This window comes from Caretta caretta, chromosome 1, assembly GCF_965140235.1.
Source record: "Caretta caretta isolate rCarCar2 chromosome 1, rCarCar1.hap1, whole genome shotgun sequence".
In the NCBI taxonomy this organism is placed as follows: domain Eukaryota; kingdom Metazoa; phylum Chordata; order Testudines; family Cheloniidae; genus Caretta; species Caretta caretta.
In genome coordinates, this window is record NC_134206.1 from 38,231,996 (window position 1) to 38,247,270 (window position 15,275).

The following is a 15,275-nucleotide window of genomic DNA, read 5'->3' on the forward strand; positions in this document are numbered from 1 at the left end:
ATACAGTTAATTGAATGAGAGCATTTTTCTTTTCTGTTTTAAAACACTTTTCTTCTCCTTTCAGTGTTTTGTATCCTACTTGCGTTCAGTCTACCTAATGAAGAACAAAGAAGTTTTTGATGTGTTTAAGTTACCTCTAGCAGAATATGCCCAGTAAGTACAGTATTGAAAGTGAAAAACTTACCTTTTTTCCCCGGTATCTTCATCTTTGGGTTAAATAACTGTTTTACCATGTTCACAATTAGAATTTTAATGTGTCTTTTAACATTTTCCTACTAATGTAGTTTTTGAACATTTTTGTAGACCCACATTGTAGGGAAAAAGATGAGGAGTACTTGTGGCACCTTAGAGACTAACCAATTTATTTGAGCATGAGCTTTCGTGAGCTACAGCTCACTTCATCAGATGCATACCGTGGAACTGCAGTTTCCACGGTATGCATCCGATGAAGTGAGCTGTAGCTCACGAAAGCTCATGCTCAAATAAATTGGTTAGTCTCTAAGGTGCCACAAGTACTCCTTTTCTTTTTGCGAATACAGACTAACACGGCTGTTACTCTGAAACCTGTCATTGTAGGGAAAATGTTATTAAAATTGTACATTGTTCCACAAAGAGTAGTAACTCACTGCAGTAAAGAAAAATATTGTAATACATGATACAAAAGCCAGAAGTAATGAGATAAAAATGTTTTCACAACACAATGTTCTATTTGATTTTTTTTTCCCTCTGTCAATGACACCCTTGAGCCTAGAGTATCTCAGAAGGATGTTAAATATTAAAGTTAGACATTTCTAAATCAGCAGGTCCAGATAACTTCCATACAAGAGTTTTAAATGAGCTGTCTGAGGAGCTCACTGGACCATTATTGTTGATTTTTCAGTGAGTCTTGAAACCGGGGGGGTTTGAGTTCCAGAAGAAAGTTAATGGTGTGCCAATATTTAAAAATGATAAATGGGATAACCTGGATAATTGTAGGCCTGTCAGTGTGACATCAGTCCTGTGGAGGATAATGGAGTGCCAGTACAGGACTTGATTTCGTAAAGAATTAAAAGACTGTAATATAATTAATGCCAATCAACATGGGTTTATGAGAAATAGATCCTGTCAAGCTAACCTGATATCTGTATTTGATTAGATTACAAGTTTGGTTGATTAAGGTAATAGTGTTAATGTAATCTACTTCTGTAAGACATATGACTTGGTACCACATGACATTTTGATTTAAAAAACTAGAAAGATATAAAATTAACGTGGCATACATTAAATGGATTAAAAACTGGTTAACTGATAGGTCTCAAAATGTAATTGCAAATGGGGAATCACCAGCAAATGGGGGTGTTTCTAGTGGGCTCCCTCAGGGATCTATTTTTGGATCTGTGCTATTTAACATTTTTATCAATGACTTGGAAGAAAGCACAAAATCATCATTGATAAAGTTTGCAGATGACACAAATTGGGGGAATGTTAAATAATGAAGAGGGCAGGTCACAGATACAAAGTGATGTGGATCATTTGGTAAAATTGGTGCAAGCAAACAATATGCGTTTTTAATGCAACTTAATGTAAATGAATACATCTATGAGCAAAGAATGTAAGCTATAGTTGCAGCATGGGAGACTATCTTGGGAAGCAGTGACTCTGAAAAAGATTTGGGGATCATGGGGAATAATCAGCTGAGCATGCGTTCTTAGTGCAATGCTGTGGCCAAAAGGGCTGATGAGATCCTTGGATACACAGGCCGGTGAATCTTGCAGGAGTAGAGAGGTTTTTTTTTCACCTCTGCATTCAGCGCTGGTGTGACTGCTGCTTGTGTACTGTGTCCAGTTCTGGTGCCCACAATTCGAGAAAGATGTTGATAAATTGGAGAGGGTTCAGAGAAGAGCCATGATAATGATTGGAAAACATGTCTTATCATGATAGACTCAAGGAGCTGTAGGCCTGGCTTAATGTGAGTAGTTAGACATGGGTAAGACTTCATTTCTTGGGAGACAGAAATAAGGGAGGTAAATGGATCAGCTGACTGGAAGCAAAATGTCTGTGTAACTGATAGGTAAGGGGGCCAGTAAGCTAAGAGAGAGAGTCTGTACTAGCTAAGATAAGGGGGAACACCCAAGGAACCATTTACAATGGACAAGATAAGCCTGGAACGTAAGATGATGTAAAAGGTAAGTCATACATGGACAGTACGTGGACAGAACATGCTGTACAGGGATCGGTTCTTACAAAGTAACCAAGTCAATCCCAGAACATGTGATGCAATGCATAGTAAATGCAATGTAATGTGTAAATTTCTATAAAGGAAAAGGTTTTCTGTGTAACTTTAGATATGTTATGCCCTATACTCAACCCTTATGGTTGAGTCTGAGCAACTTAACGATAGCTTTGCCATAAGCCAGATAAAGGAATCTGAATGATGAGACTGGAGGCAAACTGAGTTCTTGAGAACCAAATGGAAGAGGTCTTGGGGGAAGTCCAACAGGCGCTCAATCTATTTAGTTTAACAAAGAGAAGTTTAAAGCGTGGCTTGATTAGTCTAAGTACCTACGCCAGGAAGAAATATTTAATAGTGGTCTCTTCAAGCTAGCAGGAAAAAGGTATAGCACGATCCAATGGCTGGAAGTTGAAGCTAGACAAATTCAGATTGGAAATAAGGTGTATATTTTTAAGAGTGAGAGTAATTAACGATTGGCACAATTTAGCAAGGATTATGGTAGATTCTTTGTTACTGACAAATTTTAAATCAAGATTGGAAGTTTTTCTAAAAGATATGGGGAAGTTCTATGTCCTTGTTATATAGGAGGCTAGATAATCACGATGGTTCCTTCTGGCCTCGGAATCTATGAGCTCCTATTGTGACTTTCCTTTTTATGAGTCTGTTGCCTGAAAAAGAGGGTGTAATATATAAAGTGTGACGATGATACATTGCAGCTTAGTTTTTGAGTGTAATGGAAGCATTGTTCCTTGAAGGTAGATGTCTTTTAAATGAGGCTCACTGTAGTTGGTGAGCCATAATGCCTGTGTGTGTGTGACAAAAGGGACTATGACGCTCTAGAATAGGTTGTTTGAAATATTATTCATTTTAGCATGTAGTTATCCGTGTCATTGCTATCAGAGTATAAAACTGGGCAAGACCTCATTGTATTTACACTAAAGCTGAGGCTCATATTGCGCCATGTTGAACCAAGTCTCTGACTTGCTGCACTTTCTTTGGATGCTGCCCTTTTGTTCTCCAGAATCTCTTCTGATTTAAAAGAAGAAAAGTAGGTCTTTAGCCGTAATGGTTGTGTAGATGTGCTTGACTCATAGTCAGAGTTAACTGATGCGTGCTTGCTTTTGCAGATATGCTGAAACAAACCTGGGGAGGTGTCAGCTCCCCTGTTTGTTTCAGTGGGTTGTTTACACATATGCCCAATGATCTTAGAAATGTAGTGCGGAAGGGACTTTGAGAAGCCGTCCAGTCCCCTGCACAGAGGTAGGAGAAAATACACTTAGAGAGACCATCCCTCACAGGTGTTTGTCCAACCTGTTCTTAAAAACTTAGTGATGGGGATTCCACAACCTTCCTTGGAAGTCTACTATAGTTAAAAAGTTTTTCCTAATATCTAACCTAAATCTCCCTTGCTGCAGATTGAGCCAATTACTACTTTCCGTACCTCCAGTGGACATGGAGAACAGGTGATCACTGTACTCTCTGACAGCTTTTAACATATTTGAAGTCTGTTACCAGGCCCCACTCGGTCGTCTTTCCTCAAAAATAAATATGTCCAGTTTTTTAACCTTTCCTCATAGGTCAGGTTTTCTAATTTATCATTTATCATTTTTGTAGCTATCCTCTTGGCTTTCTCCAGTTTCTCCACATCTCTCTCAAAGCATGAGGCCCAGAACTGGATGATTTAAATGTCAGCAGTGGTAGTTCATTGTTGATCAGAGAGTGTAAGAAAGGTGAGGGACTATATAAAGACTTGTGTAATCTCCTGGGAATGGCAATCCATGTTTGTGCCATGAGTAGCTGACTGTTTGGAGAGGAGTGCAGTCTTGAGGATTAGAGTGGCTTCAAAGGCAGGATAGCCAAGTTCATAGGTCTGGCATTATTTAGAGGCAGTGCGGCTGAGTGGATAAGACTTGGATTAGCTGTATTAGAATTTAAATCTCTATTCCCAACTCTGCCAGTTTTGACCTTGTGCAACCTCTGTAATTTATTTGTAAAACCAGGGAAATACATTTACCTGGTTTTTAGTATATGTTCTTAGCCTTGTTCAATAAGGGCTGTGAAGTGTATGACAATACAACCGAAATCAATAGATGTGAGACTTAGGGCACGTCTTCACTGGCAACATGAAAGCGCTTTAACGTGGCTGGTGTAGTTGCGGCACAGTGCTGGGAGAGAGCTTTCCCAGTGCTCTGAAAACAAACAAACAAACAAACAAAAATGCCGCCACCTCCACAAGGGGCATAGCTCCCAGCGCCGGCGCACGGTCTATACTGGTGCGTTACAGCACTCAGGGGTGTGTGTGTTTCACACCCGAGCGAGAAAGTTGCAGCACTGTAAAGTGCCAGTGTAGACAAGCCCTTAAGCTCATAGTCTTCGGGCTGCCAACTCAGTGCACCTGACTGGATGGTGTAATGGACCAGGCAGCCGTGTTTGTCTGAAATGCATAATGTCCTGCAAAATTCAGTATTCTGAAGAGCTCTACACATAGGTCTCACCGCTACTTATATATTGTGTGTGAGTGCATACATACAAATTCAAAGCAAAGTTGGAATAGGAACTCTTCTTTTGTCTTCAACTTCTGCAAATATTTTTATAAAAAAGTATTCTCTTTTTCTGGAAGGACCTGTTGCCTGCTTGACAGATGTTACTTCACTGGAAATTCTGCAAATAGTACACAGATTCAAATTTGTGGGAGTTAAGCAATTTGAGTGTGAGGTTATTGCCCTTTGTTTCTTTGCTCACTGCTGTGTAATCATAGTGAACTGGCATTCTCTCCGTCTTCTCTAATGGTTCCTTTGCAGAGGGGTGGGTTTGCCGCCCCCTCCCCACCCCCCCCAATATTCTAGAGGTTTATCTTGAGAGCTGGTACATTACTATCCTCTGTTGTGGTATTGGCTTATAAGACATTGCTACCAGTAGTCATTAGCTGGAGGGAGTCTCACACAAGCCTCCTGTTGACAAAGCCAACCTTTAGTAGTATGTCTGCAAAGCAGCTGGAAGTAGATTGGGTAGACATATATGCTGTAACTCCGCCTAAGATAGCGTGTTAAAGATTGTAGAATGGCTGCAGCTACCTGAGTGGCGGGTCAAACTAGCCACCTGAGTACATTCACAAGGGGTTGGGTGGGATTAGATTTGTGTGGCTAGACCATGCAGCCCCTTGTGCCTCTCTGGCCATATTGCTATTTTTAACCTGGTGTCTTGAGTAGAGACATCTCCCAGTTGTTCTATAGACATACCATAAGTTTAATTAATGAGAATATCTGCTTTTGTTTAAACAAAAGTGTGCGTCTTTCACTCTGGCTTGCAAAGACAGTTTTGAAAACTTTGATGTATAAACAACTGGCAGAGTGGAGAGGAAAAACTTTTTGGACTCCCCTTCAGCAGGCGGAGACTAGAGTTGGGGGGGGTGTGAGAGGAAATCTAAAGATCCCTCTTCACATATACATCCTTGTTAAATGAGGCAGCTAAGTTTGGGCTTTTGATTCTTTGTAAAATTCTTAAGCTGGCCCTGGGTGTCTTTGTGTGATGGTGGGAAAGGTCTTGATTACGCTGCGGAATGGGAGGAGCAGCAAAAATAGTTTTAGGCCTACTCAGAAATGCTTAGGCTGTCACTGTTTGTTAAAATTTTCAGCCCTCTGGGACTGAGCAGGCATCTGCCCCACTCTGGGTATTCTTGCCAATGCTATGGCAGCTTCTGAAAAGGGAGCTCTTCCTTTGTACATTCCCCATCACAGCCAGGCAGAGCTAATGGGGAATGTAGCATGTAGTCCTCACTGCCCAGCCCCTCCCTGGCAATTCCAGCAGTGCATGTGCAGAAGGAAGAGAGGAGGTGAGGCCAAACTCCTGCTGTACTAGTTCTGTGGCTGCTGCAGGCTACCTCTTTCTCCACAGTTCTCTGCCTGCCAGGGACAGACTGACCTGAAGAGCTGGAGGTAACCTGGAGCTCTGCTCTGCTCTTTTTGCATCAGCTGTACCTTGACCCGGCCTCTCATGCGAGCTGTTGGAGGTCTGTCCACCTCATGAAGCGAAGATCACTCATATCCCCATCTGACCACCCAGCTCACTACCAGCGAGCACCTTTGTTGCTAGCTGACAAAGAAAATTTTGATGGAATCCCGTGTTAGTGTTCTGGCAGCATGTCACTGATGAACAGTGCTCCTGCAAGCACTTTTGTGCCATTGGCAGCATAACAAGTGTTAATGTTGACCCTGATTGTTTGGCACAATGTGGTTTTCACCACTGTTGGTGCATTAGATTTCTCTGTTATCAGCGAGTCAGTAAATGTCTTTAGTGATGTAAATATTGCCAGGCCTGTATCTGGGTCAGCTCCTCTTTCATTTCCTCTCAGCTGTGCATTCTCAATATAGGGATTAATTTGTGTCAACCTTAGAATTTTGCAGTTCTTAATTACCAGGCATAGGGCCAAACCTAGAGATTATCATCTTCATAAGAGTTGATGGAAAACCACACTTGATGTGCCTCTTTTTGGCATCACATTGCAGTCAGTAATCTACCTTCTGAGAAACTTCCTAATATAGTTCTGGGAACATTTCTAGACACAACCTTCTATCTGTCCAGACCACAGAGTCCAGGACTCTCAGCTAAGTGTCTGCACTTGGTTACCTACTCTTGTCATTCATACTCCAGCAAACAGAAGTTGAAAGGTTCTCCTTAAGTTTGGGACCATGTGTGGATAGGTTGCTCTTTAGAAAACATGGTCCCAACCTGTTTGCACAGGTCCATCCATTTATCAGAGTAAGACCTTAACTAAACCCAATCAGTTCCCATCACTTCAGTTGGCTGTAAGTACTTGACATAGTAGTGGAGTTTGGAGTAGCTCTGTGAGGAAATCATGTGTGATTGAATGGGAAATGAACACCAGCACAACTGCCAGGTACTAGTATAGGAGAGAGGCTTAGTATTACACCATACATCACTGGTTTTCAAACCGGAGAGTGTGCCCTCTGGGCGGGGGGGGGTGGGGGGTGGGGAGGTACAACAGGATTGTTGGGGGAATGTGAGGACCTGACTAGTTGCTGAGAGTTCTCTCACTGACTTGGTCTCCTGCTCCAGTTCCTGCCACTGCTGCTGGGCTGGAGAAGCAGGGAGAAGGGAGGGCAAGGAGCAGGGTGGGGGGAATGCCCTCTCCCTGCATGGGGAGTGTGTGTGTGTGTGGGGGGGTGGGGGTTGGAGGGGAGGCATTCCAGCTTGCTCACCTTCTTGGAGGCTGGTGCGTGTATGCCATGTTGGGAGGTAGTTCCTCCCTGCTCACACAGGCTCTTGCACACCCACCAGTACGCACATGCTGCAGCTGGAGGAGCCTGATGGTGTCTGAGGTTCCCGTGGGTGGGGAAATGGGGAGGTGTGGCCTGGCTGTCTCTCTTGCTGGGGCCACCTGCCTTGGGTGTGCCCTGGCCCACGGAGTGACAGGGTGCTCTGGCTGGGAGGTGGGCTTCCGGATTCCAGGCATCCACAGAGGTGCTATTTCTGCTTGATGAAAGGGGGGGCGGGGCACATGGGATGTGGGTCTCCACATGGTGGACACAACAAACAAAAAGTTTGGGAACCTCTGCCCTATATAAATGACCTAAAGTTGAAGCCTACCAACTTCCTGTAGTAGAAGTTGTGGTATATGAATTAGTTTTTGGAAACCACTGAAGAGAATGTACTGGATCCAGGCAGTTTCTACTTGCTTCATTTGAGGAGGCAGTGAAGCATGTATTTTACAAATCACAATGTGTTTATGTAGGTAACGGCAATAATATAAAAATGCATACCTTACGAAATGACACTGTTACTGAGGAAATTTTCTAAGCAAAAAGCCTGCACTCACTTGCTCTCATCTCTACCTTCCAGGCAGAATGCTAATTGAACAGGCCTTGCAACAGACCCTATCCATCATCCTGCTCAGGTCCTGTTGGACCAATGAGGAAAGAAAATTCTAGACAAGGGCAATCTAGAGACTGCAAACTTGAGCGCTCCAGGGATATACAGCAAACAGAGAAATACACTCAAAAATACATGGGTCCCAAACCATATAGGGATTTATATTGCTGGAAGAGGCACAGGTCTGATTTTAGATTCAGGAAAACTCAATTACAATATAGTAATTACAAGCCTTAATCCACTGTTAGTTGTAAAGAGCTAGAAGCTATTTGAGCTCAACAATTTCCTACCTGGAATGTAGACAGGGCAAATAATTTTCCTAAGGATGCTAAGAAAACTTCTTAGCTGAATAGATACAATTACTTATTGTGAATAAGATTGGTCATTGTCAAAGAACTATCGAATAGATAATGCCGCTAAAGCAGTTTCACAGTTAAATTTGGTTATTAATCAGAGCCATCTGGATAGTCGGTTAATTCAGATTTGTGTCACTGGTTTGATTCCCTCCAGTTTCAAATTGTTTGCTGCTCTTGCCTTTCAAAACATTTTTATGTAGCTGTTTGTATGGGCCAAATAATATGCAAAGGGGGAAGGTTTTATGCAGGATCAGCAAATAGTATCTTCTCTTCTCATTTTTGCAGGATTTTTAAATGATCATTTGCCTCTGATCTGCAGTTACAGATTCCAGTATGATGTACAAAGTACTTGTGGCACCTTTCATAAGCTTTCATGAGCTACAGCTTGCTTCATCGGAAGCATCACGAAAGCTTATGCTCAGATAAATTTGTTAGTCTCTAAGGTACCACAAGTACTCCTTTTCTTTTTGCGAATACAGACTAACACGGCTGCTACTCTGAAACCTCTCTCTCTCTCTCTCAGGAAGAGAGAAATCTGTTTGGTACAGAGGCAGCAGCAATGTCACTGTAACTTCACATAAACTAAATGTGAATACAAAAGTAAACCTTTCTGGCTTGGTAGGTCTGCAACAAAATTATCTGGTGCAAGAACAGTTTCTGTCATGAAGGCTAGACTGGCTCCAGACTACTACCCACGAGGAAGGTCATTTTTCTTTTGAGAGAAGTGAGAGAACTGTGCCCAGCTTCTGACTCAATCCAAATCATGGTTTATTAAACTTGCTCTTTCAATGGAAGCACACATAGCCCAGGATCTTCACATTAGGATGAATTCCAAATACTCCAGTAAGCACAAAATGTTAAATCTTAAGGCAGCTAGGTTATTCATTTCTATAAGGTTTTATTTGAACTGCCCAGAAAAGCTGTATACTGGTGTTTACTTGGATAGAAAACAAAGCTTGTATCATGCTTTAATCCCCAAAATGTCACTCGTGAAGAGCTTTCTTTCCTAATCTCACCTAAAAATAATTGTCAAAATTATTGTCACCTGGCTATCAATTGAACTAGTTATCTCAGGATTGTAGTTAAATTCTCAGTTCAGTTCGTTGTGTGGATGGTGTCTGTCCCAGTTTTCTTTAGATGCTGCAAAAACTTTGTGACTGTGTCAAATGTGATTTCATGCACATAATACCAGAGAAATTCAATTTTGGTTTTAGCATTGCCTTCAGAAACTGGTTGAAAGTCTTATACTTTCCACTTAAATCACCCTCCCAAAAAAGTCATCCCTGTTTTCCTGACATCAAAACATGAGATGAGTTTGTCCTTTATTGATCCTGTTCTTTGGCTTATTTATTGAACTTCTTGTGTTAACAACTTGAAGAATGGATTCAGATGTTGTTTCTTACAAGATTGTTGTATTCTAGACATGGCCAACCTTCATGCTTACCTTCCTCCTGAGATTAAAAACCAACAAAAATTGAAGAAACCCTGGGAGAAAGGCTTAGGGAGACTTTGAGCATCCAGGGTGCCAGTGTTCCAGATTGTTCCTAGTGTAGGAGAAATTGTAAAGTAAAGGACTGTAAGCAAGGCAGACATGAGCTTTTGAGGAGTGACAGCATGATGGGAAGTGTTTTGGAGACTGCTGTTGCTGGGATGAGCAATAATGCAAGCCAGAGTGCCTGATTCGATGTGAAGAAGTGTGAGTCACAGGTTTGAAAACTGGAAGGGACCATTATCCTCAAGCATAATGACCACCTGCATAATGGAGGCCATGGAATTTCACATAGTAGTAATTTCTGCATCAAGCTCACATCTGGTAGCTGAGCAAGAGGATATTTTAGGAAGATTTCCAATCTTGATTTAAAGATGTCAAGGGATGAAGAATCTGCCACTTGCCTAGGTGTGAGTTGTTCCAGTGGATAATTACCCTCATTTAGAAATTTGTGCCTGAATTTATGTAGCTTCAGCTTCCAGCTCTTGTTTTGTTTTTGACTATATTGAGGGGCCCTCTGTCAGAAATGTTTCTCTGTGTAAGTACTTGTTGACTGTGATGTAGGTTGTGTCTTAACCTTGTCTTTGGTAAACTAAATAGACTGAGTTTTCTAAGTCATCCAGTACAAGGCAGACTTTCCAGCTGTTTTTGGAACCCTTTCCAGTAGTGCAACTAGACACACTATTCCAGTAATAGTCTCATCAATGTTACATACAGAGTCAATACTCCTACTTGATATTCTACTGCTTATGTAGAAGACTCACATTAGCTGGCTTAGCCACAGGCCTGCAGTGACAGGACATGTTCACCTGGTTATCAGCCAAGAACCTTAAAACCTTGTCAGAGTCGCTGTTTTCCAGAATGCAATCTTCCATCTGGTAAGTATGACCTACGCGCATCTCTAGCTGTATGATCTTGAATTTGGCTGTATTAAAACACATGGTGTTCTGATGAGCCCAGTTATGAAGCAACCCAGATAATTTTGAATAACTGGCCTGTCATTGTTTCCCACTCCACTGATTTTTGTAATTTGTAAATGTTACTAGCAATGACTTCATATATTCTTTCAGATCATCGATAGACACTGAATATGATTGGGTCAAGAACATATCCCTTGGGTGAATCCCATTAAAAATTCATTGTTTGAGTTATGATTCCCCATTTACAATTACTTTCCGAACTCTACTGGCCAATTTTTAATCCTTTTTATATGCGCTGCACTGATTTAGTATAGAGCTAATTTTTACATCAGAATGCCATGTGGTATGAACTCAAATGCTTTACAGTGTTATATTTATAAGCCAAACTTGTAGTTTTGTCAAACAATATCAAATGTGTTTGACAAGACCTATTTTCCATAAAACCATATCAATTTGATATTAATTATTGAACCACCCTTTAATCCTGATCCATTTTGGCTGAGATTGATGTCAGGCAAACAGTGACCTGAGTCATCCTGCTTACCTTTTAAAAAAATAGTAGCAAATTAGCCTTTTATGTGTTCTTTGGGGAACGTCTCCAATATTCAAGATTTGTTAAAGATCAGCATTAATGGGTGAGTGCTCCTTGATGGGTTCTTTAAATCTTCTTGGGTGTAAGTTACTGGGTCCTGCAAGTTGAACTGTAACTGTTGCCATTTAACATCATCCTTGGTCACGGAATAGTGGAGGCAGAGTCATGGAGGTTGTGTGGAAGGCTCAATAGCAGTGAGAACAAAAGGAGATGGATTTCAAAGGTAGACTGCCACAAGACATCTCAGCTGTCTTCACTGAATTTTTTTTTATTGTGGGGTAAATAATGTGTATGAATTCCCCTGGTAAAAACATAAGAGAGAGATAGCGCTTTAGTGTTACTGTGAAGTAAGCTAGGCAAAGTCAATCAGAGGGAAGAGGTGTAGTGCTAACCTTGCCAAGCTACCTGATGGTAAAACACACTGAATGCCAAAGAAACAAGGGATAGTTTTCACTGTGTTAGGAGATAACTAAGCCCTTGAGATTATCTGAGGGGGAAATATGAGTATGACCATAAAGTGACCACTTGGAAACTGATATTTGGAGATTCTGATTGAGTCCTTGTCTATACATACACATTTCACTAATTTAAATCACTTTCTAAATTGATTTAGTTAAACAGATGCAAACTGTGGGGGACCAGGGGAACCAGGGAAGGATGGTATAGTCCTCATTTGAGTATCTGACATGCATATATAGCTGTACTTGTCAAAGGTCCAGTAACTGCCACCTGAACACCTCCATCAGAAGACTCATTTTTCTTCAGTTATTTTTAACTTTTAAACCAGTAGTTCTGCAACTGCACTGAGATTATTATAGACTCCAGATTTTGCAACAAATTGCAGCAAAGGAAAAGAAACTGAAAGTCCTTATTGCTAATATGGAATTTCTGAGAAAGAATTGTCTGATTTAAAATTTTTATAAAGACAAAAACCATTCTTCAAGTCAGTGCAGAGTATTTTGGAAGGACATGGCCGGTGTGGATATCTGAGAGTAACAAGACAGTTGTCGTGTTAGTTAATTGGGAAGATTTAGTAATATAAATAATTAAAAGCTGCAGTTACTTGTGCAATCAAGATTTGGTTAAATAAAACGCATGAACAGGCACTTTACAATTAAAAAGTTCCAGGACTAACTTTAAAACGTGTGTACTGAATGTATTAATCCAGTGTGAAAGTAAAGGGGTAAATATCTTCTATTTGTTTCACTGATTAAAGGCACCTGCAAATAGTTGTGGTGTTATCTCATGTTTTGTTTAGAGATTTGAGTACTGAGATAAGAACTAAGGCCCAGCTTTGCAAATACTAGTTTGAATGGCACTATTCACATAGTTAAAGTTAAGCATTTGGGTAAATGTTTGTACCAAGGCATAAGTAAGAGACCTAATTAATTGTTACAAGTATTGTAGCCTCCTTTTGGCTAAAAAATAAGCTACTTGTAAATAGTCATTTCAGGAATTTTTAACTTGTCAAGTGTGTGAAGTTGAGATATAGAGGGGGATAATCTGCAGCTCAGAAGAGAGTCTGAGTGGAGGGGTTTGGTTATTCTAATAATTCAGAAGTCATGTGGATCCAAATAACTAGCATCTAACTTCAGTAGAGTTGCTAAGTGCCCTACAAAAAATTACCAGTACTTGAATTGGTAACCAATTTTGGTCACTTGCAGGTGACTGACAGTTGGTCCTGGCCCCAGATCAGAAACCATGTATATGCTGTTTCTTGTTGAATTACAAAAATGATATCATCAACCTCAAAAATCATGACATAGCCCCCAAAATATTGAGATTAAAAAGAATAGTTAATTTAATTTGCCTTCTACTTTCTGAGCAGGATGCACTCCTCGTTTTCAATCTTTTCTCTGAGCTATGAGGGTTGGAAACTTCATTTTTTTTTAAATGAAAGTTTAGATTTTCAATCCTGGATTCTAGTATCTTGGGGCCTTAAGAAAAACATCAGATATAGTGAGACTTGTGATGAAATCATGATATTTGGCAAAGCTGCAAACATAAAAATTGATTACATATATGGTACAATATATAGCAGTAGAGTAAGTTATCACTCTCAGGACTTTACCTAAAGTTGAAGTCACACTTGTGTGGCAAAGATGTTGTTAGTAAAATGGGAAAAGTACTCTGCAAAATTAGCATTTATTTAGCATTTGCAATTGATTAACTGACTTCTATTCACACAGAAGTTTGTAAGCTCTTTGAGGCAGGAATCATGTCTTCATTTATGTTGTACAGTGCCTATTATAATGGGCCCTAATCCTGATTTGGGCCGCTAAGGACTACTGCCGTTGTGTTAAATCTGCTTCATTTCACCATTTCTGTTCCACTTAGCCAATAAATTAATTTGTAGAGTTCAGTTTTGTTTCCAAGGCAATTAATAATTAAATATTAAAATGATTTTAAGATAGATAATTGTTTCCTTTAATATCACAAGTATGTTGCATATAAATCCTTTTACTACTGGGCCTTTGGTGAATGTGCACAAAGCACTGAATGGAAACTTCCCTCAAATGATCATTCTTACCCTTTTTCTCTGAAATGCCCTGCTCAGACCCCATTGTTGCTAATTGTTCCTGGAAGAATGTGTATATATGTAATATATAATCTTGAATGTACTGTGATTGAGAATACAGAAGATCAGGCAATATAAAATATTTTAATGGTCCTACAAACTGGCAGGCATTTTCAGAGTTTGTGGAGAAATTCAGGTGTTGTTAATGACCTGCAAAGGAAAAAACACTAAATGTATTTACTTTACCAGTAGGTACTGAATGCCCTAGTAACCAAAAGGAAAGGGGCATTCAGTAAATTTCATAGTTTGACAGAAGGGAAGTTCGGGGCTGTATTTTTGTGAGGGAAAGATAAGGGACTTTTAGTACATACTGTGTATACATTGGGAAAATTAAATTCTCACTTCTGAACATTTTGTAATATTTGTGTTTTTGGCTAGTTTGTCCTCTGTGTGTGCTTAGTCTATGGGCATGAGTGTGCATGATGATTGGTTGGGTTCCTGAGCCCCAAAGCTAGGCAATACTGTTGTGAAGCATTCATGATGGTGAACCATCATAGCATACTTTATATACAGAAGTGTCTTAAATGATAAAACACTTTTTCTTGTGGTTCTGTATTGGTACGGCACTCCAGAAAGCTTTAAGGAGACATTTAAAACGATTCAAACAGAAAAGTGGAGAGAATTTGATGGATGATGCAATACATTGAAACAGCAATTTTTCTTCAAGTGCTAGTCTGTATATGTATTCCACTATGGGTACATATGTACTTCGTGCATCTGAGACCAGAGAATTTTTGGAAGAAGAGTCTGTAGGTCCATGCCTGGACCTATGCCAAGCACTGAAGGTATAAGGGGCAGGGCGGACTACAGCCTCCCCAGTTCATTCTTACCACCTTTTGGCCTGAGTTGTAACCTTTCATGTCTGGAGTTTCTCTTTTCTCTTCAGCCTGATTCTTGTCTCCAAACAGTAGATATTTCAAAATTTAATGACCATAGTCTACAAAATCTGTGTATAGAAGCTGTCACTTTATGGTACTGGTGTATCAAGAACCACATCACCCTATTAACAGTGTACCCTCCAGGAACCCAAAATTAATTGGCAAACAGTCGCAGCAAACATTTTGCCATCTATCAGGAGTGGGAGTTTCATGATTCATGGTGCACGGCATTTTAACTCAGTGGGGAACCCCTGATTGGAACCTGTTTGCAAACAGGAAATGCAAAATATACTACTCCAGGGTAGCTCAAGGAAAGCATTCCAGAGGCAATACTTTCCTACTGCCTTGAGCTGTGCCTCCC

The 15,275-nt window shown here is 40.4% G+C and overlaps 1 protein-coding gene across 3 annotated transcripts in view; it reads left to right on the forward strand.

Moving 5' to 3' along the window:
• DDX10 (DEAD-box helicase 10) overlaps positions 1 to 15,275 on the forward strand; it is a 377,623-nt gene that overhangs the window by 102,493 nt on the left and 259,855 nt on the right. For all 3 annotated transcript variants that reach the window (XM_048844745.2, XM_048844755.2, XM_048844735.2), the window contains one exon: positions 65 to 153. In XM_048844745.2, coding sequence (XP_048700702.1) covers positions 65 to 153 — 89 coding nt within the window. The remainder of the gene's footprint in view (positions 1 to 64; positions 154 to 15,275) is intronic.